The sequence below is a fragment of the Gymnoscopelus microlampas genome (assembly GCF_963454915.1).
Source record: "Gymnoscopelus microlampas genome assembly, chromosome: 18".
Lineage (NCBI taxonomy): Eukaryota > Metazoa > Chordata > Actinopteri > Myctophiformes > Myctophidae > Gymnoscopelus > Gymnoscopelus microlampas.
In genome coordinates, this window is record NC_139955.1 from 10,924,236 (window position 1) to 10,949,396 (window position 25,161).

Here is a 25,161-nt window from a genome sequence, read left to right on the forward strand (position 1 = left end):
GTCAAAGTATAAATACTGCAATATAGAATATCTACAAGCTCAATTGTAAGCCTGTAGATCTGCTATTTTCAAATGGCCGAAAGGTAGCCTATAGACTCTATACATTTATTAATTCAAAACATACATTACCCACTTCGGCCCTCTATACTACAGAGGGCTCAATAATCAAAATCTACAAAGTAACCAGTAACTAAAGTTTTCAAATAAATGTAGTGTACTTCTGACTCTGAGATGTAGTGGAGTAGAAGTAAAAGTACTGAATACTGGAAATACTCCAGTAAAGTAAAAAATACCTTAACCTAACTTAAGTACAGTACTTGAGTAAATGTACTTAGTTACCATACACCACTGGTGACCGGTCCCACCCTATTGTATCTGTTAGGATTATTCTTCTGCTCTTAAAGGTATCTTTCTGCATGTCAGTGTCAGAAAACTGTTTGGAAATCTCATCTCACTCACTATAAAGGCAAGGCAAGGAAGGTAAGGAAGGCAAGGCAAGGCAAGGCAAGGCAACTTTATTTATACTGCACTTTTCATACACCAAGGCAATTCAAAGTGCTTTTACAAAATGAGTGCAATAATGCACTTAATAGATACAATTAAAATAAGATAAAGGTACAAATACAAAGTGATTTAAAGCAGAGGCCAAACCTAGCTGTTCTTAGCCATCATAGAGTAAGCAATGTTAAATAAATAATAAATATGTTTTTAATTTGGACCTAAAAACGGCTATGGTTGTCTAATGTAACCTGGAATAGTGTTCCAGGTTTGTGGTGTATGGTGAAATGCTGCTTCACCATGTTTTGTTCCAACTTTGGGAACAATTAGTAGGCCAGCCCCAGATGACCTAAGGGTTAGGGCGTTGGTTCTCCAAGTGGGTTCTGGGGACCCCCAGGGTTCCTTGGGGGGGTTCCAGGGGGTCCCCAGCAAAATGTGTTAATATAGCATCACAATAATTTTAACTTTTCATACTTTGGCTATTCAAAAATAGCAGATATACGAGCTCATATCGCGGCACCGAGTGCCGTGCTATGAACTTGTAGATCTGCCATTTTAGTAAAATCGTGAAATTTTGTGCAAACCTTTGAATATATATATATATATTTTGAAGTGAAAATTTGTAGCTCAAATATTGCTTCTGGGGGTCCCTGGAACAAAATATTTGAGATGGGGGTCTGCGGCCAAATATATCATTTTGGGGGTCCTTGACATGGAAAAGTTTGAGAACCACTGGGGTTCATATGGCTCCAGCATGTCTTGATGTAGCTGGGCCCAGAGCCACAGAGACATATAGACAAGTAACAACATTTAAAAGTTTTGGTCAGGACTCATGGCAGCAGAATTCTGAATCAGTTGGAGATGTCGAAGAGCTTTGCTTGAGAGTCCTGTGAGCGGACCATCACAGTAATCCAGTCTAATGGAAACAAAAGCATGTATAAGTGCAGTGGTGTAAAGTAACTAAGTACATTTACTCAAGTACTGTACTTAAGTACAATTTTGAGGTACTTTTACTTTTACTTTACTTACTTACCGGAGTATTTCCAATTTTCAATACTTTTACTAATCTACTCCACTACATGTCAGAAGCAAATATTGTACTTTTTACTCCACTACAATTATTTAAAAACGTTTGTTACTAGTTACTTTGCATATATAAAGTATTACATTATAAAGCATACATTAACCACTTTAGCCCTATTTTATACTTTTACTCAAGTAACATTTTGAACACAGGCCTCTTACTTGTAACAGAGTATTATATTGTGGAATTGTTACTTCTACTTAAGTAAAATATCTGAGTACTTCTTCCACCACTGTATAAGTGTTTCTAGGTCTTGCTTGGACATAATTCCCCTGACTCTTGCAATATTTTTAAGGTGACTCAGAGAAAATATTTATAGATATAGCATTATTGACCAATGGTGGCACTATAACAACTTTACTTCATTGGCCCATAACTTTTTAACCTAAATACAGTGGTTCTCACAGTGGGGTCTGGGGACCTGCAGGGCCCCTTGAGGAAGTTCCAGGGGGTCCCCAGCAAAATCTGTTAATAATGCACCATCAAAATCACTTTAAACGTTATTTCACACATTGGCTATTCAAAAAAAAGGGGAAAAAACAAAACATGGAATAATCTAACACATTTTATGGGGGACCCTGGTACAAAATCAATTTGACATGAAAAAGTTCGAGAACCCCCATATAAGCCACGACTATTTGCGCCTTGATAGATTTTTCAGCCTTTTCTTTAAAAAAAACCCACACATTTCTCAAACCATATTATCCAATTGCTATAGCACATTTTCTGTGGATCATTCATTTTGGAGCAAATATAAGAAAACTGATAGCTTGGTAACATACATTTTTCCAACAGTAGAATAATGTTTATATCCTAGATCAGTGGTTCTCAACCTTTTCAGGCCACGACCCCCAAAATTTGAACTGGGGACCCCCCATCCTGACGAGCACTTGGAATTGTAGGAGTTGAGGCATTACTCTATTTACTCTCTCTCTATTACTTTATTTAGTTTGACTCGGTTCAGATAAATATTGTGAAAATAGCCGATCTACAAGCTCACAACACCTCTTTCTCAGGGAATATTTCACAATTTGACAAATGTTTTACAGTTTGTTGGTTGATTCCTATTGGCGTATTAAGTCTTATTTTGAGATTTTTTCTCCAAGTATTAAAAAGGTCTTAAAAGTCCTTAAATTGTCACTTTAGAAATGTGCAGATACCCTGCCCACATATAGGCTACTGTATGTTGGTTTGTTTACTGTTGAGTGAGAAAAGAATGTTGCACATTAAGATAATCATCTGATGACCCCCCCCCCCCCCCCCCCCCCCCCCACACACACACAAACAATCATTTGGGGAATCCCTGGGGGTCCCGACCCACAGGTTGAGACCCTGTCCTAGATCAGCGACTTTACAAACAACCAATAGTAAGGAATTCCAGAATCAAAGACAAGGTGAACATAGAAAAACAGACAAAAGTTACTAAACAAACAAATACATAGGTGTGTCTTTTACAAGTAAGTTAACATTTGGACCAAATAATGCTTTTGTCTATTGACTTTTTAGTTGTTTATAATGATAATAATAATAATATTGTCCCCAATCCTTTGAGGCATTTTTTTGTCACTGTACATTTTCAGATATTAAGTTAAATTTGTCCTCTGTATTTACCTGCATCCTAACCATTAGGAGCAGTGGGTGCCATTTATACAGTCCCCAGGTTACAGTGTCTTTATCAGGGACACTTCAACACATAGGTCGGGGCCAGGGGGGGGCGAACCGGGGACCTACTGATTCCCAGACGGCCTCTTTCCACCCCATTCTGCGTGTTATGGGTTTATCTTCTTCAGGGGCTTTTTGGTAGAGAATACTTGTAATACTTACAAAACTTGAATAATACTTGTCCATATTGTCATGTCTCAAATACCCTTGGTGGGGTTGGTGAAAGGGCCTTTCTGTGTGTGTGTATGTTCTCCCCGTGTCCGCTAGGGTAGGGGACAGGTACCCTCACAAAAAACATGCAGTAACCCGGGTCTCTATACTGCCTCCCCCTGGTCAGCCGGGGCGCCTGAGGGAGGGGAAAGGAACTGGTTGGAATAACATGTTCCTTCCACACGCTACGTCCTACCGGGGAATCTCCCCCGTCAGGTGATACTGTAAAAGCGGCTTGCTAGCTACTCATGCATTGAAGGAGGCATGAGCTCAGTTCTGGGCTCTCCCTAGGCTGGCAGAGGGAGAGTAGTGCCCAGGATTACATAGGCAAATAAAAACAAATTGGATAAAAAAAATAAAAAATCTCTCTCTCTCTCTCTGTGTCTGTCTGTCTCTCTCTGACGCTCTTTCTCATCCTGTGTATCTGTAACATAGTTATTAATGGAAGGAATGTTCTCGCCAGACATTGAACAGGAGGAATGGGGGTCGCATTCAAAAACAGCAGCTAGCCTTATACTGTTCACAACAAGTCAGCAGACCTGCAGGAACACCAATAAAACAATGTCACATGTCTGCAAGCGTGACACACAAACTATATACACATTCTTTATTATTGCACACAGTGTAATACACACAATGTATTCATACAAAATGTACCCCCTGGTGCATGCACACACACACACACACACACACAGACACACAATCGTGGTGGAAGAAGTACTTAGGTCTTTCACTTTAAAAAAAAGTATCAATAAGGCCATATAAGTAAAGGGTCTGTATAAAAAAAAATACTTGAATAAAGTATAAAATTATTGCCATCAAAATCTACTTTCAGTAGCAAAGTAAAAGTACTAAAATGTTTCTTTTAAAATCTACAAGCTCACAACGCGTTGCATCGCAATAGCTGAAGTATAAATAGGGCTTAAGTGGTGAATGCATGTTTTGTACGAATATCTGCAAAGTAACTACAGCTGTCATATAATTGTTACGGAGTAAAAAGTACAATATTAGCTTTCAAGATGTAGCAAAGTAGAAGTTTGTAAAAATTGTACTGAAGTACAAACTTAGTAAATGTACTTTCCAAACTACACACACAACTCCAGAACTTGGCCAATGTCATCTTTTCACACTGATATCTAACATTCTTGATGCGTTCTACTGGGAAAACGTACATTTTTGTTCATAGACACTGAAAGCAGGTCTCAGGTTTGATTCCAATCATTCAATGTGTCCAAGTGCCTTTGAGCCATACACTTGATGCCTAATCGCTTCACGAGCACTGTACTAATGGCGTTCACCGCTCCTAGTAGTTATAGGATGGGTAAATATAAAGGAAAAAAATTCACGTATGTGCAAATATAAAAGTGACAAAAAAAAGCACCCCAAGGAGTGGGGACCAAATTATTACACATTAAGTTCTACATATTTATTTTAACTTTACAGCCAACCATAACACTGAACCTTTACTATACAGGGAATAGGTTACCCTAACATTCAGAGTTACAAATTATATTTGACCTATTAATATTTATAAAGTGACCTTAATGTTTCAGTATTTGAGTGTTGTTGTTCAGAGTAACAGACTGCTGTGGGAAGTTCTCTGGCGCTGAAAGAAAAAAGCGCTTGCACATCTACTATGAAAACCAGGTGCAGGACAAACTGATCAAGGCTGGTAAAAAGAAAATAAAGAGTCCAGAGTAAAATAACTTGCTCCCATGGTCAACAGTTTATTTAGGTTTCAACCAAGGTCTTCTTCAGAAAGTTATCTGGTGGTGAGCTCATAAACACAAGGTAAATGATTGAACTTCAAGATACATAATCTTTATTAAATTTACTCTAAAACAAGTACAATTATTTTAACCACTTGAACCCAAGCATCCATATTCTGGGGGGGGGGGTTAGCCAAAAGTAGCCGATCTACAATCTTACAACTTGTGAGGTTGTAGATTGGCAATTTTTGGTGAAGAGATTTGGCATTGGGGAAAAAGTACAGAGCTCAGGTCCAGTTTACTTAACAGTTAAAGTGGTTAACTAGAGGGTTTAAGTGGTTAATAAAAGAAAAGACATCCAGTACACTGGTAGGAGAGATTACCCTGTGCAGGGAGAAAATAAAACCAATTAAAAAGATAAATAAAAAAATTGAATAAATTAAATACCATATCTGTCAGAACAAGACAGGGTCATGTATCACATTTTCTAATCTAACAGCGGTCCAAAGTGGCTAGTACAGACTTACCAGCCACAGATGAAATTGACTAACTTTGTATTTTTAAATTTTCTCCAAATTTGGTAATTATGCCATTATTCCCCCAGCATGTAGTCCCTTTCTCCACTGACCCATACCGTTTGGTCTTGCAGATGGTGTAGTCAACCACATGCGTCTTGGCTGATACATGTGACATCAGCAGCCAACTTCTTTTCACAGGACTGAGTTATTTCACCGGGAGGATGTAACGCATGCAGACGAACACGCCATCCTTCCGAGTTCAAGGTCCCTGTTGAAGAGGTGCCCTGCCCTGACCAACCTGTAGGAGTCGCTAATGCAACAGAGATTGCCCTCCCCACCCACCCATGAACACAGCCAATAGGCTCTGTGCATAACTGCTGTCTCGGGTTTCCAGAAGGCGACATGACCGGTTCCGGTTCATTTTCCCCCATAGCTTCGCTTGATTGGCTCAGCAACAGATTTGAACCAGAAACGCGTGTATTTCTGGTTACAGAAACAATCAAATGAAGCTATGTTGAAAGGGAACCAGACAGGTCACCTTCTGGAAACCCGGGGACTACGGTTATGCACAGGGTATATTGCTGGCCCGCCAGGCCAAGCCAGATGCATCGTGGAGGATTCAAACCCATCTACACAGTGGTGGGCAGAAACTTGACCCCCTGCGCCAACTGACGCCCCCCTCAAATGTCCTTTAAAATCTAACACACACAGGCACGCATGCGCGCGTGCACGCATGCGTGCGTGCGTGCATACACACACACACAGTGAAGTGCTCAGATGTATATAGGGTGGTATTGTCGAGGTGTCAGTTTCTTGCGGCAGGTAGGACAGCTGTGAGAGTGATGGAGCGCATCTCTGAGACACTGACTGCAGAACACATGACCACAGCGAGAAGTACACACCACCAGCCTACCGCTGTCTACGATCTGTAAATGAAATAATTCATATTAATACAGACTATATGACGACACTGACTAGACAGTACTAGCATACCACCCTTTATGATCTGGTAAATAATAGAATTATTCATTTAATACACAATATTACACCACAGCGAGTAGACACAACTAGCCTACCGCTGTCTACGATATTCATATATTCACATTAACACAACACATTGTGGTGGTCTGGCAGGTGGTCACACTTATCAACACTCAAGCAAGGAGATTCTGCCAATGTCTAACATGATTAAGCACAGTTCAGCATTTATTTGTATGATAATAATGATTGGTAAAAGGTACTATGGTTGTTTTCTAACATGTCCGACAAAGAAGCAGCGATTCGTTCTCAGATATTCTTCCTAATCCAAATAGTACAACAAACACAAAGTTGTAATTTTTTCCCCAAAAACAGTCAGGTTGTCATTTTATACATTAGCAGAATCCACTTTCCATCTTGCATAAATGGAGTTTGAAGTTCAATGGGTTTATATAGGAGGGGGCGTGTCTGATCAAATTAATATAAAATATCTAAATATTGAATTAAGCAATTTAAACTGTCTGGGGTGCACACATATAGCCAGAGTAGATTAAAAAGGACCCCAGAAGTGTTTTAAAGTGAAATCCCCTTTAATTATAAAATGGTTTCTACCTCTGCGTAGGCATCCATACATATAGGACAGCTGACGGTTCCAGGCGTCGCCCTAGAAACAGAACATAAGAATATGTAATAACTAGCATGTCATTCACAGAGAAATTCATTGACTGCAACCTGCCCTCCCTCCACGACCAGGACTGTCTTAATGTTCCTAATATTTATAATGTTTTCTTTTCCATTTCAGATTTGTTACCTTCTGTTTATTTGAGTTGCATTAACAGAGCAAGCAACCTACCTCAGTAAATTCATTCCGATAATAGCATACACTGGCCATGTCTATTTACTAACTATACAGCCACATTCATCAATAATGTATGTCTATTAAAAGGAGCACGTCCCCCATTTTCAACCTTATTTTTGTATAATTGGCCCTCAATGATGCTCATTACAAGATATAGTCGTTCTGTGTCTCAGAGGTGGGCTGTGGACGGTTCAGAAACCTTCCTCTAATTACATCATCAGTGGAGATTCCAAGCCATTGGAAACTACAGCCTCTCTTCCTAGAAAGTTAGCACACTGAAATAGAAGCTATTGGACTTGAATCAATCTCTATCTCTAGAGAAACCTTGGTTGAAATGACCAATGATGTCATTGTAGGTTTCTGACCTGTCCAAAGCCAACCTCTGAGATGCAGAACAAGTATAAAAATGGTACCATCTTATGAGAATTAGTACGGATCAATCATATGAAGATAAGGCTGAAAATTGGTGTAGGGATATGTGTATGGAAGAGTGGGCACCTAAACATTGTGGGCATCTCAATATTAAATTGGCTATTTCTTCCAAAGTGATACGCCTTAAATGTCAAAATGTTCAAATAATGTGATTTTTTCACATTTTGGAAAAAATAGCCAATTTAACATTGAGGTGCCCACTCTTCCAGTTTCCATATGTATGGCCTGGTTCTACCTATACATGGTTATGTCTACCTATATAGGGCCATGTCAGTTACCCTGTTCAACATTTAGGACCGTCTAATACCTGTGTCTACTGTTTTGTTCATCAGTTGTTCTTTGGTCCTCTTCATCACTGCTGACCACGTAACTCTCCGGACTCTTGGTGTGAGAACCTAACGGAGAACAGGAGGAGATAGGAAGAGAGAGAGAAGGTTAAGTAAGATGAAAGAGAAAGAGTCCCAAAAAATAAATACATTATCTCTTTCTCCTTTTCTTCAGATTTTACCTCATCTGAGTTTCTTTTAGGATATGAACTGATTTAGGATCAGATCCTTGTACTTCAAGTTCTTACTATTGGTTGATTGTAATGTCACTGATCTAGGATCTGGTCCTTGTACTCCTTACTACAGGTTGGTTGATTATAATATTGCTGATCTAGGATCTGAAGTGAGTAGAAATCTAAAATGCAGTTGAATAAAAATAACACTTACCTTCATCAACCACCTGGACAGATAAACAGACAGAGAGAAAAGTTACATTTAAAACCTGTTTACATTAGAATAAAATTAAGACTGAATTTGTTCAATAAGAATACATTTACTATGGTAAGTCAACTTAAAAATGTAGATGTTAGGCTGTGTGTGTGTGTGTGTGTGTGTGTGTGTGGGGGGGGGGGGGGGGGGGTGCATAAACTTTTTCAGCCATGACTAGTAGGACTAGTAACATGAATTCAAATCTTTATGGTCAGAGTCTCAGATTTGAGGGCTTGTTTTCCAGACAACTATCGTCTCCTTCTTTGCAGTTGAAACTGTGGTAACGTGTTGATCACCAGCGTTTAAATGTATAAAAGCACTGGATTTTGTGCTGCCTTGATGTGGCTGGTTAGCATATCCTCTACCATATTCAACATATTGAAGGTTGTACAACACAGCTCACATTTAGGGCAACTTGGGACAATGTATTTTTGCCATTGGTACGGTTCAATAAAAAAAAGGAAAAAAACACTGATTGGCAGATGCTCTTGGATGAAATAGCTAACTGATAAACTAGTTGAAGGCAAACAGACGAGCATGTAAGCGGAATGAGCCAGACTGAACTGCACACACCATAACTACATTTATTTGATTTAATTAGAATAATGCTGCACACCTGTTGCAACTGTAATCTGACGTCCATGGCTTTTCCAAAATTTTTATTTTCATAACTTTTTCACAACCTGGAAACCTTTTTCATCACCGTACGGAGCCTGGAGTGGTGTGTGTAATGTGCTGTGTATGTCCATGGTGTGTCAAGAGAGACAGAGTGTGTGTGTGTGTGTGTGTGTGTGTGTGTGTGTTGTGCATCTCACCACTATAGAGTCATTGTTAGTCAGGTCAACAACAGCTGGGTCAGATCCCTCGCAGGTCAAATCTACTACATCACCTACACCTACACACAGTGATATTTTTAGTAGCAATACAAATAGCAGTAATACTAATAACTGTAGTGGTCATACTAATAGCAGTGGGAGCAGCAGTAGAGTAACAGTAGTAATAGTAGCCGGATATGCACATCATTTGTCATGTTCAACTCACCCATTAAGACCGGGAACGCATACTGTGTCATTTTAGATGTTTAGTTATAACCATTATTTTGTACTTTTTGAAAAATCGTGAGGATGTGCAAATCTTTGAATATATTATGTTTTTTTAAACCGAACATTTGTAACTCAAATCTTTGCTTCTGGAAATCTGCAAATGTCATCTAAATCTTAACAGTTTTTTGAAAATATCAGTGGTGCTCAAACTTTTTTCATGTCAAGGACCCCAAGATTATATGTACCGGTATTAGGCCACAGACCCCCCGCCCCCATCTCAAAATATGTTGTTCCAGGGACCCCCCAGAAGCAAAGATTTGAGTGAAATATTTCACTTTCAAAATATATTCAAAGATTTGCACATGTTTTCAAAAAAAAAAAAAAAAAAAAAAGCAGATCTACAAGCTCATGCTATGCTATGAGCTTGTATATCTGATATTTTTGAGTGGTGCCAACCACTCCTATATCTGGCTTTGTCCGTGTGTCCGTATGTATGTATGTCTGTCCAATAAACAAACATTGATGACAACATCAATATGGGGGTCAATACGGGGCTCATCAAAGGCACCACTCTCTTCACACAGGGTGTGATTTTTTATGTGCTATATGGACAGCTCAACAACACAAACACTTACTGTTGCTGCTGCTGTCCAACACGTCTGTGGCATCGTTGGTGTCTGATGTGTCAGTGTTGGAGTTAGTGGGGCTAGTATCACTTGCAGAGCTATCATCGTCAGCCATCCTGCTGGTCTTCTTGTTCCCCCTGGATTGAGTCGTGGACTTTCTCTTCCTCAGCCCCTGGAGGGAAAAAACACACACATTTAAATTGGTAACACACACACACACACACACACACACACACACACACACACACACAACAAACTAGCAAGGCCTAAAGCCTAAAGATACTGCTCAACATGTACAGTAGGTTTCTATTGAATATATTTCTTAGCTGTGGTGTTAAGTAACTAAGTACGTTTTTTTTTTACTTTACCGGAGTATTTCCACAAGCTTCTAGATCTGCTATTTTCAAACGATTTTTTTTTTACATTTTGACTTGTGAAATGGGACATTCTGCACAATGAGTATTTTTACTTCTGGTACTTTAAGTACATTTTGATACCAATACTTTTGTACTTTTACTCAAGTACATTTTGAGGCTGGAGGATGCTCCTGATTGGCTCTGTGCCTCTGAGTCGCCTTCTCCCACCAATCGGATGTTGTAGCGTTCCCTGTACTCTGTGAGTTCCCTTTGCAGTATTGATACCTTTACTTAAGTACTTTTTCCACCACTGTTTCTTAGTCATTGCAAACCTTAGCCTTGATACAAGACTGTCGATCAATGTAAACCTATATGTTCTTAATACCAACTGGGAACATAAAAGAAACACTGAAGAAGACTATGTTGATAATAAATAAGGGTGATCTACTTAAGATGAGTCCGGAACTTACTAATTAACTTACACTGCTCATGGTTCAGTCCTGTTGCTCGACAGCTTGGATAAAGACGAGAGAGAAAACACAAGAATTAAATAAAGTCTAGTGTGATATTGTGATATTTCATAACGGTAAAACTGTAGGATTACTTGACCCTTCTTGTCACCGTTGTTTGATAGATGCAGCATGCCAATGTATTATTATGGGAGTCTCTTTTCCCGGTGTTTCGCCCAGGCGGACAGGGTTTTGAGGTTAGGTTTAGGCATAATTTCAGTGAGACTAGGGTTAAGGTTAGGCATAGTGTTTGTGAGGTTAGAGTTAGGCATAGTTTTAGTGAAGTTAAATGTTAGGATTTAGACGCAATCAAGGCGAAACACCAAGGAAAGAGGGAGTCCTGTATTATTAAGATATGTCTTGGTCACTTGTTCTCGCATTGTTATTCAGAGTTGAATTTTTTCTGACCACTATAATGTTATTTCGATAGCATGTTGATGCGTTCATTTTTTAAATGTCTGGCTGTACCTCGTGCTGTTTGCATTTCTGCCTAATAAAAGTATTCAATCAATACAATATCTATAACTTGTTTTCTACGCAACTCTACTTATGTGACCATTTGCCTTGTTGTCCGTTGAACAGAGTTCATGCGTACTCTGCTTATTCCGATCTCACACTTGTAAGTCACCCTGGATAAGAGTCTGCTAAATCAGTAGTTCTCAAACGTTTTCATGTCAAGGACCCCCAAATTGACACTTAATAATATTAGCCCACTGACCCCCATTTGAAAATGTAGCCAGGGACCCCCATAAGAGAAGATTTTAACTGCCATGGCCCTTTATAGCAGTTATTCTCAATCTCAACCATTTTAATTTCAAGGACCCCTAATTGTATATGCATTGGGCTACGGAGTACGGACCCCCATTTAATGGCATTTATACCACTGGGACCACAATTTATTTTGTAAAATGTTAATTAACAAACAGACTCATAAGGGTCTATTTGGTTCCTCACTAGCTATCATTTCATTTAGCTTCTGGGGACCCCCTGGAACTCCCTCAAGGACCTCTGGGGGTCCCCGGACCCCACTTTGAGAACCACTCTGCTCATATATGCCTACATTGTAAGTGATATTAGTTCATGCTAACAAACTAAGCATTAGCTAATCGTTAGCATGCCAGTCGTTAGCTAAACCTTATCCTATACGTTGTTACATACAACATACGTCATAAAAGGTAACAAAGCACACAGACGGCCCTTCAACACACAGTGATAGTTAAAACATGAACATATAAACACAACATAGAGGCTAAACGGTCATAATGGTGGCTAAGATTAGCAGTTAGTTTCCCCACATTAATATATACCTACCCTTCGTGTTTACATTCAATGAACACCAGTTGACGTGTAATTCCATGACAATAAGGAATAAAACATTATATATGTATATATTTACAACGTATAAGATACAAACCTTTAGAAACGAATTCAAATGTAAACATTGTAAAGACCTACCGTTCTATCAGAATGTGTTTGAGCTTCTTGTAGCAGCAGCAGCACTTCTTCTATGGTAGCTGTCTTCCGTGAGCAACGATAGGACATCCGGTTTTTGAGCTAGCAACAATAAGGTTTCCGGTTGCCTTCAAAATAAGATCACAAATTTGTAATGTTTTTTAAAAGATACAAATCTATTTTAGTCAAAATTGTATATAAGTACAGTACTTGAATAAATGTACTTGGTTACTGGGCCGGGGACCACTGGTGGGCCAAGAGGGTATTGCAGGTGCCCACCAAATAATGCAATAGAGATTTTGATGATAATATAAAGGGGTAAGTGATTTTCTTTGGTTAAAATAAGCAAATAGCTCTATACTCTGATAGTACTCATTGTGAATAAAAAGGCCCTATGTGTCATAATTTGCATGTCCAAATCGTGAACTTGTAGATCTGCTATAAAAAAGGGAGAAAAAACATCTTGAACAGATTTGGAAAAGAAAGAAATTACATTTTAACAACAAGAGAAGCACTGCTTTACACAACACAAATCAAATAAGACACATTTGTGGATAGTAAAATATATGTATATCAAGTTACAGATTTGTTGTATTTTGTGGGTTACAACTAATAAAGTCCAATAAAAACATCCATATAGTAAGTACTATTCCAGTAATTTGCACATCCGCACGCACGCACGCACACGCAGGCACCGTTTCCGTATCCGCCCTAGACCCAGACCGGATCAGCAACTTGCAAAGCGATTCCAGTCTAATGTGGTCCATGTTGGTGAATATTCAAGTAAAAAAAATAGAATGACGAAGCACTGTAGAAATATGTATTATGATATATTTGATATATTAAAAACACGCACAAGAGAGATACGTTCTTTGTTTAATTCATACTTGCGACCCTATTTTGGCCCTTTATAGGTGAACATCTTTCAATGTTTTTCACAATCCCATATTAAGAGGGTGGGTCAACGGTGGACGTCACAAACGTAACATCCAGACCTGCGAGGCGCACCGTTGCTCCAATCTACTCTAAACTTGCCACACACACCGTCCAGGGGACTGCCTAGTCACATCAGGGGCCACCAGTTGCCAAGTCAGGGGCCCCCACAGGGCCACAGGCGCTCCATTTCTACAATCCGTTTCAAACCTGGCACAAACACTGTTCAGGGGTCTGGCATGAGAATAGTCACACCAAAGCAGTGTTACTGCCGTGTCTAACACTTCAAATGCCCATAGCACGGTGACCATTGCTCTGATGAGCGCAATGTAGGACTAGATTTGATGCAGTCTTCAAATCTAGTTTATGCAACTGTTTTTTAAACGTTTTCGAAAATAGCTGCTCCACAAGCTCACAACTTTGACACATTGTGAGCTTGAAGATAAGGTATTTTCAAATATCCAAAGTATAATATTGGGCTTAAATAGTGGTTTAACAGTTCAGAGAACTGTCGGTAAAAACAAAACAAAAAAGCTGAATCTCAGGTCAGAACATTAAAAATGAAATCATTAAAATGGTAAATAATAATAAAATACGTGGGTCTAATACGATGTAGCTTCCCTGAGAATCCTGTGAATGACTAAATGTTAATGACGTTAATATTGCCTAAATATGGAGGGACAATGCGAATGGGATCGTGGATCTGAGATTATGAATTTGAAAAATGTGAAAAGAATTCAAACAAATATTCATAATATGTGGAAAATATTCACAGATTCACTTCCTTGGCCTACTGGTAACCGGCACCGGACAGCTGATCAGTCCTCTGTTCTGCCAGATTAGCCGGGACAGACACACATACAAGATGGTTAGCCCCCTGGGTGACTCGCTGAAAAGAAAGCAAAAAAAGCACACACAAAATAAACACAAAAACACAATAAATGAATAAATAAATTAGGCTTACATTTTGTAGTTGCAAAACCATAGCCCTGTGGCTATGGCTTTGCAACTTCCAAGTCAGAAGAAACTTTCCTTTGTTCTCTCTGCTCTTTGCTGCTATCATGAATATGCTGCAACTCTTTGGATCAAGAAAGAACGTCTTTGTTCTATAATATTTTTAGAAAATAAAATACAAAAAGCCCATTTGCTGAATTTTGACAGGCCGTGTCCTGTCAGAATTCAGCACATGGGCACTTGGGAACGGCTGAGTCTAATGTAAAGACTCAGTAAGAAGAACTAAATCAAATCAAAGTTTTAACAAATGAATAAACAAACAAACAAGACGGGGTCTACTAATAGTATGCTTCCTTGGTGGTATATTGATGATTCTTTTGTATTCCCCACACACACACACACACACACACACACACACACACACACACACACACACACACACACACACACACACACACACACACACACACACACACACAAAAGCCCCTTCTCTGATGGGGTGGTTTGAAAAAGGAGAGGGGTTTTAGATGATGGTCATCATGCATCACATGTCACTATGTCTATCCGCACCTCCAGCAGGAAGGCGTCAGGCCGCTTCTGAGGGTTGACAGCCAGCATGTCCTGGAGAAGCTTCCGCACTCCCTCTGACATGGAGCTCCCACTCTTCTGAGGGATGCGGAGAACCATTTTGGGGTTCTCCAGCAATGCCTTGCCAACCGGCACAATTTCTGTGCCCTGCCGTATGTGGGTGCCAAGGAGTTCACGCTTGGAGTCTGGGTCAATGAATGTGATCCGCTCAATCATAGCCCAGATGATGATGCCCAGGGCAAAGATGTCGGCCTTTGCCGTGTAGTGGCCCCCCCACACCTCGGGTGCCATGTAAGAGTCTGAGCCACAGGCCGACGACAGCCAAAAGTTACTGACGTCAACAATGCTCCTCTTGCTGTTGGTTCCACCTCGTCCTCCGCCTGTCACTGCACACATGTCACTGTCTTTGAAACTGGGATTACCTTTGCAGACCTTGCTGAGGCCAAAGTCAGCCAGCTTGAGGACTGGTGAGCCAGACTTCTGTGAAACGAGGATGTTGTCTGGTTTGAGGTCACGGTGAACAATGTTGTTCTTGTGTAAGAAAGCCACGGCACTTGCCAGTTGGCGCATGAAGCTTTTGTTGGTGTGGGGACTGTGCTGCCGTGACAAGATATACTGGTTGAGGTCCCCACCCTCACAGAACTCCATGACGAACCACAGGTAGCACGGCTCCTCCAGGTAACCCAGGATGCGCTCGCCTTTAAGTGAGGTCTCCACCAGCCGCCGGTACAGTTTGGAACTTTTATTCCCATGACTCATCTTCTCGGCCATGTCATTCCTTTGTAACACACATTCCTCAAGTTGTACCACATTTTCGTGTTTTTGTCCCAGACTCGCCATGGCCCAGAACTCAGCCAGGGCCAGCTCGACCTTTTCAGGAGTGTCACACTGGACCTTTTTAACAGCTACCCGTGCCCCGGTTTGTCGGGTGATAGCTTCGTAAACAACCCCATAGTTTCCCCTGCCAAATTCGCGCAACAAACTGTAACGTGGCGCCATGACAATTGTGTGATCCAACAATTTGTTTTTACGGAAATTAATGGTGACAGTGTCTTCTTTCATGGGGCCATCCCCACCACTGTTTTCCAAGGCCTGCTTCATATTGGCGTCCGAGTTCTGCTTCTTCAACCGATTGACATGAATAATCGATCGGATAGGATAGGATAAGACTTCATTGGCTTTCCATAGCACACTTCCCATCTTTCGTCTCCTCCGATTGCAAATGTTCATGTCTTTTTTGTTGAATTTGTGTGTTGAGGAGTTTTTCTTATCTTTAATTACTTTCATTCTAACTGCTTAGTTTGAACTCCGGATATTTAGTTTGCCTGAACATGAGATCTCTCAACTGTGTTGTTAAAATGCTGTGCAATGTTCATTGCACAGCCTGCAGAATACGATTCTGTCGTATCTGTCGCGCAATGAAAATGGAAAGGTTTGTGAGCCTATATCATTTGTGGTGTAGGGTGACGCCATCAGCATTGCCCAAATATGATGTCAACCCTGGTGGTGGGGGTAATATAGATCACTATATATATCTATTAGGTCACGGTGTGTGTGTGTGTGTGTGTGTGTGTGTGTGTGTGTGTGTGTGTGTGTGTGTGTGTGTGTGTGTGTGTGTGTGGGGGGGGGTCATCGGCTTACCTAACCCATCGGCTTCACAGATTGGCCACGCTTTGTGTCACGTTTGTGCCGCTGCACCGATATAAGTGGTGTAGTGTGCACAATAGAACTCCATTCCTTTACAGTGCAGAGCAGGAAATGTTTGTGTTTGTCTGTCTGTCTCCCATTTACGCGCATGTACGTCATCAACACCACGGCAGCATTTGACATCAGGAATTCCTGTATATCCATAGTAAGTCAATCGGTCATATGGTAGGTAGTGGGTACCACACTGGGTACTCTGATAACGGATACAACTAGTACTCTGACAACAAGTACAACTGGTATTGCATAAACGGGTGACATCACATGGCATGACTCTGAAAGATCCAGAGCTAATCTCTGAAGAGGCTGGACCGATCAGCGACAGATGTCTTGCGAACACCGCCAGAAGACTAACTTAGTACCTCCCTCCATACATTTCTTTTGCATGGGTGTTCTATTTATTCTAAATTCTGTATTTGGTCACAGATGATGTATATAATAACGTTATCGGTACTGAAGGTATATAGACACTTAGACAGTCAAACTGGACTGAAGCTTGACCCAAGTAGTTACTGTAGAGCACACCAGGTCCCAGCACAGTTCACGTGGGGTGCTACAAAACAAACAAACCATCAGCAATGCAGATCCATTATCTTTTCTTTTTTACAAATGCGTCCAGGACCAGGAATCAGCCAGAAACCGTCAGCATTACGCAGGTAATGTTCACTTTCTAACTATTTCAATAGACAACGCCCTAGTGACTTCGGTTCCAACGGCCAAGAACCTTGGTGTTGTCCTAGTCGGCTCTCTTTCAAGGCACATATTGCAGTCATTCGATCCTGTAGGTTTATTCTCTATAACAATCGAAGGATCAGACCCTTCCTCACCCAGGAGTCAGCCCAGCTCCTTATCCAGACCTGTCATATCAAAACTTGACTACTGTAACTCCATACTGGCTTGCGGGCATGTGCACTTCTTAGGCCCCTCCAAATTATCCAGAATACCACAGCACACTTGGTCTTCAACCAGCCAATATCTTTCACATAACTCCCCCCTTCTCCACTCCCTCCATTGGAGTACAAAACACTGATGTTGGCCAACAAAGCAACCAAAGGTATGGCACTGCCATATCTTCAAAGCCCGATCCAACCCTCCCGCTCACTCAGCTAACACAGAGTAGCTGTCGGAACCTTCCCTAAAATATCCGGGACAACGCTCCACACGTCCCAGCCTCTTCTCCCCTCTGGCTTCCAATCTGCGGAACGAACTCCCCATCGTAATCTGAAGACTCACCTCTTCAGACTCCACTTTAGCCTGTAGCACTTACCCTAGCCTTGACAACCTTGCAGGCTTATGCAAATTTAAGGTTCAAATTTAATTTAGATAGCATGCTATGGAGACAGATTTCATGTTTCGGGTTCATTTGTTGACCTAGCATCCTATAGTTTGTATAGTTCCGATGTACAGATTATTTAAAATGTATATTATACTGTTTAGACTGATAATAGGTTTAACAATTTAAAGTAGTTTTTAGAAAGGGAGGTGACAGCTTCCTCTACTACTGTGAAGGTTCATGCCTTGTTACCTGTCATACCTCCCGTTCTACCTGTACTTTACTTCTATCTTTATAATTTTCTTATTGTTATTTATTAAATACAGTATTCTTTTATTATTATCCTGTTGTTATATTGTACTAGCACAGTTTTGCGGAACATTATTTCTGTGCTTGTACCTGTATCAGTGACAAATACACTCCTATTTATTATCTTGTTTACCTCCAAGCTCACAACATGTATCGTGACGTGTTGTGATCTTCATCGGCTATTTTCACTTCATTTTGTTTTTAGTCGCAGCCAAAGGTCATGGATATTTGTGGTTCCATGGCATGGAAAGGGAACCGTTGTATGGACCACAACACACCACTACAAATTCAATAACATAGTGGGCGTTTGGATCATCGCTCCAAAATGAAGAGTATTCAAACGGTTGCACAACAACCATTAGGGGAGGTATAGAGACAAACCACACACATTTTGGGCGGAGTGCAATGAATTTTGTGGGAATTCCTCACTCCAAAGTACTTTAATCAGTATCATGTTGGCACCATAACAGCCTACTCCACATTTTAGCCTATAACTCTTGAACCGTAGGTAATACAGTCAAATGTAGTCTTCCCCTGGATTCGCTGGACCATGATGCAACTCCACATAGTTCATTTGACACCTTTTGCTACTAGTCCTACGGACCCAAAGGTCACACATTATCTCTGGAGTCATATGATTAAAATGTATCAGTCAGATCGATTTTTCATGATCCGTTCTTCTGATTGACTACGACTGACTATCAAAGTTTGTGGATAGGGCCCGTTTAGCAAAAAATGCCCCAAATCATGAACTGATCCGATCTGCCCCAAATCTTTTACATAGATTGAGGGGCATCTAAACAATGCAGAGCCAACCGCAATTCTATTTACACCCATAGAGGGCACCACAAATTACTGTTGCACATGCATGATGTTTCCCAAATTAGGCACAAATGCTCTTATGTGTCATGTGACAATGACGGTTAACCAAGGTTTTCATACTCCATATCGTTTGTGCCTGTAATTAGATCCTTACAAAATCGTGGCCGGGCCTATGTTACGACACGATGGATGACGCGACGGCCCTGGGTAGGCAACCCAGCCTGGTGGACATCTGCGATCAGAGGAGTGGACCTGTCTAGTTTTTTGAGTGGTGCCAACCACTCCTATATCTGACTTTGTCTGTGTGTCCGTGTGTCCTGGTGTGTGTCTGTCCGGGTGTGTGTCCAATAAACAAACATTGATGACAACATCAATACGGGGCTCATCAAAGGCACCACTCTCTTCACACAGGGTGTGATTTTTTTCTCTAATTCTGGTTGTAAAAATGTTATGTTTACCTATGCAATTACCGTGTTGATATGTGCAACATTAAGACTACACTATCACACTATAAGGCGTAGTCACTGTAAACTAAACCAAAATGCTGTACTGGACTTAATAGCGGCTTGAATTTGTATTTCCTATGGCATGACACATGAGCTAGAGTCCAAATAATGACCCCACCCCTGAGCTTAAAATCCTGGAATCGCGTCAATTGTTCAAGATAAATAAATAAAAACCCCATGCCACACAAAAGTCCCTTCTCCGACATGATGGTTTGGAAACGGGAAGAGAGGAGGGGTGGAGCTTGGTGGTCATTATAGTTCAGTCGTTACTTCGTACATCCGCACCTCCAGCTGGAAGGCGTCAGGCCTTTCCTGAGGGTTTACAGCTAGCATGTCCTGGAGAAGCTTCCGCAGTCCTTGTGACATGCTCCTGGTCTTCTGCGGGATGTGTATAACTATATTGGGGTTCTCAAACAGTGCCTTCCCGACGGGCACAATTTCAGTGCCTTGCCGTATGTAGGTGCCGAGGAGTTCGCGGCTGGACTCTGGGTCAATGAATGTGGTCCGGTCAATCATAGCCCAGATGATGATACCCAGGGCAAAGATGTCAGCCTTTGCCGTGTAGTGGCCCTCCCACACCTCGGGTGCCATGTAGAAGGTTGAGCCACAGACCGACGACAGCCAGAAGTTGTTGACATCAACAGCGCTCTTGTTGTTGACTGCAACTCTTTTGCTGCCTGGCACTGTGCACTTGTTGCCGTCTCTGCAGCCTGAACCGAGACCTGTGCAGATTTTGCTGAGGCCAAAGTCAGCTACCTTGAGGATCGGTGAGCCGGATTTCTGTGAAATTAGGATGTTGTCTGGCTTGAGGTCACGGTGGACAATGTTGTTCTTGTGTAAGAAAGCCACAGCACTCGTCAGTTGGCGCATTAAGCTTTTGTTGGTGCGGGTATTGGGCCGCTGTGACAAGATATACTGGTTGAGGTCCCCGCCCTCACAGAACTCCATGACAAACCATAAGTAGCACGGCTCCTCCGGGTAACCCAGGATGCGCTCGCTGTTTACAACAGTTTGGTAAAGTTTGGAATTTTTATTCCCATGACTCATCTTCTCGGCCATGTTATTCCTTTGTAACACACATTCCTCAAGCTGGACCACATTTTCGTGTTTCTTTCCCAGGCTCGCCATGGCGCAGAACTCGGCCAGGGCCATCTTGACATTTTCAGGAGTGTTGCACTGGACCCTTTTAACTGCTACCCTTGCCCTGGTTTTTCGGGTGATAGCTTCGTAAACAACCCCATAGTTCCCCCTGCCAACTTCACACAGCAAACTGTAACGTGGTGGCATAACCATGCCATGTTCCAAGCGTTGGTCTTTAAGGAAATTAATGGTGACATGGTCTTCTTCCATAGGGACGTCCCCACCGCTGCTGTTGTTCTCCACTGCCAGTGCCCGGTGGACTGTTCTGTCCACGTCCCGCCTCCTGAGACGAATTATGTCCCTTTTGGATCGAATAGGATATGGTAACACTTTCCATGGGAAGCTTCTCATCTTTTGCCGTCTCCTCCCATTGCAAATATCCATTATTTATCTTTAGTCAAAAACACAAGTGTTATAAGAAACTTATTTATCTTTAATAATTGTTATTGAAACTAGTTAGTTTGAACTTGCTGACTTCAAAGTTTAGTTTGGAGTGAATGTGAGGTATCTCGCTGTGATGTCAAAATGCTTAGAAAATAAGGTGAGGCTAATTGGCCAACCTTGAAAATAAATTCTGTATATTAGACTGTCTTTTGGATTGTGCCAAAAACCCAAACCTGCCGCACAATGAGAATCTGAACAGTCATTGCGCTTTATATCATGTAGCGTGACATCAACAGTATTGCCCAAATAGGTGTCAACCCTGGCCAAATAGCCGCTATATAAACTTGAAGTTATGGGTGAGTTCGTGTGGCTGTGGGTCTGCATGCATTCCCTATTTGCATTGTTCCCAACTCAGAGTAGATCAGTGCACCGGTCTAGTCTACTATAGTCTCGCGTAGCCAAACTATTACACAATCTCCGAATGCTATATAGAGTCTGGAACTACACCTCCCGAAAGCACAGAGAGGAAGCTGGCATTTCTGTTCACGGAAACATATTTTAAAATATCTTTACATTTTATTTTTTAATTTCCATTAGTGTGGGGAGGAGGCTTCACATCCGCTTTATATTTTACTCATGATCAGAGCGTCTGTGCTCCAGACTGTATGACCGGAACATTTGAAAATTGTTCCGAGATTGTGTAATAGCCAAACTATTGCACAATCTCCGAATGCTATATAGAGTCTGGAACTACACCTCCCGTAAGCACAGAGAGGAAGCTGGAATTTCTGTTCACGGAAACATACTTTAAAATATCTTTACATTTTATTTTTTAATTTCCATTAGTGTGGGGAGGACGCTTCACATCCGCTTTATATTTTACTCATGATCAGAGCGTCTGTGCTCCAGACTGTATGACCGGAACATTTGAAACAGTCTGGCCACGGGAGACTACATGTTAGTCTACTATAAAGTTGAAGTTGTGGGTGTGTCTATGGGTCTGTGTATCCATGACGATTATGCCCTAATATGGACATGGTACTGCTGTCACAATACAGCGCTGACATCATAATGACTAACATCATAGACTGACCATGAACTACAGCACATATGCCCATATATGGACATGCCTGACATCACAGTAATGAATCATAGATGCCTGGCATCATCGACTGGCCTCAACCTAATGCACATAAATCTGGGCAACGCTATGACTGATATGCACAGACTGTTCCAGTTAGAGAGCCGTGTGGACCTCCATACATTTTCTTGAACCTTGAACAGTTCCGGTCCAGTGACTCTGGAAAGTGGGTGGTGTGACTTCTCAGTTAGTTTACACATTCAAAGATGGACATCTGTGGGTTTATGGACGCTGCAGTTCCCACGAACATCCTTGCTGATAAGACAGCTGAGGTTCGAGCCAATCAGGTCAACTGGCAATCCTACCTTCAGGTTGAGATAATTTCTGCTGAGGACTGTGAGTTTGTTAAGAAGTTTGTGGTGGCTCGCTCTGAGGATAAACAGGCCATTCTGACCAATGAAGGACATCAGTATGCAAAGACGTTTCTGAACCTGATGGCTCAAATCTCCAAGGAGCAGACGATCCAGTACATCTTGACTCTGATTGATGACACTCTGCAGCAGGAGAAAAAACAGAGGGTGAACATCTTCTTTGACTATGCCAAGAAGACTAAGAACACTGCATGGTCCTACTTTCTTCCCAAACTGAACCGCCAGGACCTATTCACTGTCCACATGGCTGCAAGGATCACAGCCAAACTGGCCACCTGGGGATGCGACCTGATGGAAGGATGTGACCTCAACTGCTACTTCAATTGGATCAAGACTCAACTTAGCGCACAAAACCAACATGGTACACGCCAAGAAACAGGCGCTGGAACAAGGACTATTTCCCCCAGCGAAAGCTCTCAGTACATCCACTGTGTGGCCGGTTGCCTTCAGCTGATGCTCAGGGTTAACGAGTATCGCTTTGCATGGGTGGAGGCTGATGGCGTAAACTGCATTACTGCTGTTCTGAGCAACAAGTGTGACTTCCAGCTTCAGTACCAGATGATCTTCTGCATTTGGCTCCTGGCCTTCAGCCCCCAACTCTGTGAGCAGCTGCGACGCTACAACGTTGTGCCTGCCTTGTCCGGCATCTTCCAGGACTCTGTTAAGGAGAAGGTCACTCGCATCATTCTGGCCACCTTCCGCAACCTCCTGGAGATGTCTGCAGAGAAGGAGACGTGCCAGGAGTATGCCCTGGCCATGATACAGTGCAATGTGCTGAAGCAGTTGGAGAACATCAGCCAGCGGAAGTATGATGACAAAGACATCACAGACGACATCAAGTTCCTGCTAAAGCGTCTTGAACAGAGCATGCGGGACCTCACCTCCTTTGACGAGTACAGCTTTGAACTCAAGTCTAGCCGCCTGAAGTGGAGTCCTGTGCACAAATCTGAGAAGTTCTGGTGTGAGAATGCCGTCCGTCTGAATGAGAATAACTATGAGCTCCTCAAGGTCTTAACCAGGTTGTTAGAGGTGTCAGATGACCCACAGGTCATCGCGGTGGCAGCCTACGACATCGGAGAGTACGTGCGACACTATCCACGTGGAAAACGAATGATTGAGCACCTGGGTGGAAAGCAACTGGTGATGAACCACATGTACCATGAGGATCAGCTGGTCCGCTACAATGCCCTGCTGGCTGTGCAGAAACTCATGATTCCACAACTGGGAATATCTAGGAAAACAACTGGTCTACTAACCAGCAGCAACAACCCCCTGTCGTGGCAGCCAGAAGCTTAACTCCTCTTGTGCATGATGTATGTGTCTATGTGTAGATAATCAATGAATGTACCGTATGCGCATAACTCATATTGCCGTTTTAATGATCAAACTGTAGAAGGTATGGGGGGGGGGGTAGGGTAGAAGAAACCTGATGCCGTCCTAGTTATGATAATGGTTACGGCGCTAACTACTACTCTGACAGTGGGATGGATACAAAGTGTATTGCATAACCAGAGGAGTACTATACGCTCAACAGGCATTGGCCTAGTGGTCATGAAATGTGGACATGACAGAAGATCGCAGATAATACAAGCAGGAAATAGACTTTCTCAGAGTGTGGCTGGCATCTCCCTTAGGGATAAGGTAAGAAGAAGGCTCAGTCATCCATGAAGTACTCAGACTATGACCCTTTGCATAGAAAGGAGCCAGTTGAGGTGGTTTGGGCATCTAAATGCCTCCCTAGGGAGGTTTCCAGGCACGCCCAGCTGGGAAGAGACCGGTGGGATTATATCTCCAGGCAGGCCTGAGGATCGCCTTGGGATCCTCCTGTCAGAGCTGGGTAATGTTGTAAGGGAAAGGCTAAGTCTGAGGTGTTCTCTGCTGGAACTGCTACCTCTCTGCGACCCGATTGAATTTGGATAAGTGGTTTGGATAAGATGAATGGATGGATGGATTTGGTAAAATTTGAATGAGATGAATCACTAGACATTACTGTTGCAATTGTTTTGCACCAGTTTCCTTTTGGATCCCATGTTTAATCGGTTGGGCTGTTCATACCTCCTGCGTGTGTAGCAGGCTCCCGATGTTCAGCAATCGTTTCGGCATCTGGTGTTTTCACAGCACTTCCACATATAGGGCACTATTTTGTGCGTCTTAAGTACCAGGTCTTATGACTTAACTCAAGACCTGGAGGCGTGGCCAACGCTGTTTGGCCCCTCAAAATAGCCAAAGACGCGCAAAATAGGGCCCCCAGTGTGAACACAGCATGCAATGTTCCTTTACTGACTATCTGTGCATATTAAAACCACTATCACAATCAAAACCTTCCTAAATTATTTTGAAACTGT

General features: G+C 42.0%; 3 protein-coding genes and 1 pseudogene across 5 annotated transcripts; 1 reads left to right on the forward strand and 3 right to left on the reverse strand.

The window, feature by feature from the left end:
• Positions 1–5,160: 5,160 nt before the first annotated feature.
• On the reverse strand, positions 5,161–12,755 carry rnf4 (ring finger protein 4). 2 transcript variants are annotated; one of them, XM_084085725.1, is made up of 8 exons: positions 12,695–12,755; positions 11,213–11,244; positions 10,384–10,546; positions 9,521–9,600; positions 8,664–8,676; positions 8,258–8,345; positions 7,272–7,323; positions 5,161–6,607 (listed from the first exon to the last, which is right to left on the reverse strand). In XM_084085725.1, exons 2-8 carry the CDS (start codon positions 11,219–11,221, stop codon positions 6,455–6,457), a joined length of 558 nt encoding a protein of 185 aa, XP_083941851.1. In that variant the 5' UTR covers positions 11,222–11,244; positions 12,695–12,755; the 3' UTR covers positions 5,161–6,454. The 2 variants fall into 2 exon arrangements, with proteins under 2 accessions (XP_083941851.1, XP_083941852.1); XM_084085726.1 differs by having other exon boundaries at positions 11,201–11,244; positions 12,695–12,744.
• Positions 12,756–15,115: 2,360 nt separating this feature from the next.
• LOC311033670 (serine/threonine-protein kinase 35-like) lies at positions 15,116–16,165 on the reverse strand (the record flags this gene model as incomplete). Its single annotated transcript, XM_084041272.1, has 1 exon — positions 15,116–16,165. One exon carries the CDS (start codon positions 16,163–16,165, stop codon positions 15,116–15,118), a length of 1,050 nt encoding a protein of 349 aa, XP_083897398.1.
• A 3,867-nt stretch (positions 16,166–20,032) lies between these two features.
• Positions 20,033–21,271, reverse strand: LOC311033928 (serine/threonine-protein kinase PDIK1L-like; the record flags this gene model as incomplete). Its single annotated transcript, XM_084041663.1, has 1 exon — positions 20,033–21,271. The coding sequence occupies one exon, from the start codon at positions 21,269–21,271 to the stop codon at positions 20,033–20,035; it is 1,239 nt and encodes a 412-aa protein (XP_083897789.1).
• Positions 21,272–22,651: 1,380 nt separating this feature from the next.
• LOC311033929 (V-type proton ATPase subunit H-like) lies at positions 22,652–24,147 on the forward strand (annotated as a pseudogene). The gene has a single exon. The product of its transcript is annotated as a V-type proton ATPase subunit H-like (transcript).
• Positions 24,148–25,161: the final 1,014 nt, after the last annotated feature.

Coding starts and splice junctions, on each gene's coding strand:
- rnf4 (XM_084085725.1), bottom strand. Junction 7,324..8,257: donor GAACAAAACAGTAGACACAG/GTATTAGACGGT, acceptor TTCTGTTTCTAG/GGCGACGCCTGGAACCGTCA. Junction 6,608..7,271: donor GTATGGATGCCTACGCAGAG/GTAGAAACCATT, acceptor TTTCATTTACAG/ATCGTAGACAGCGGTAGGCT.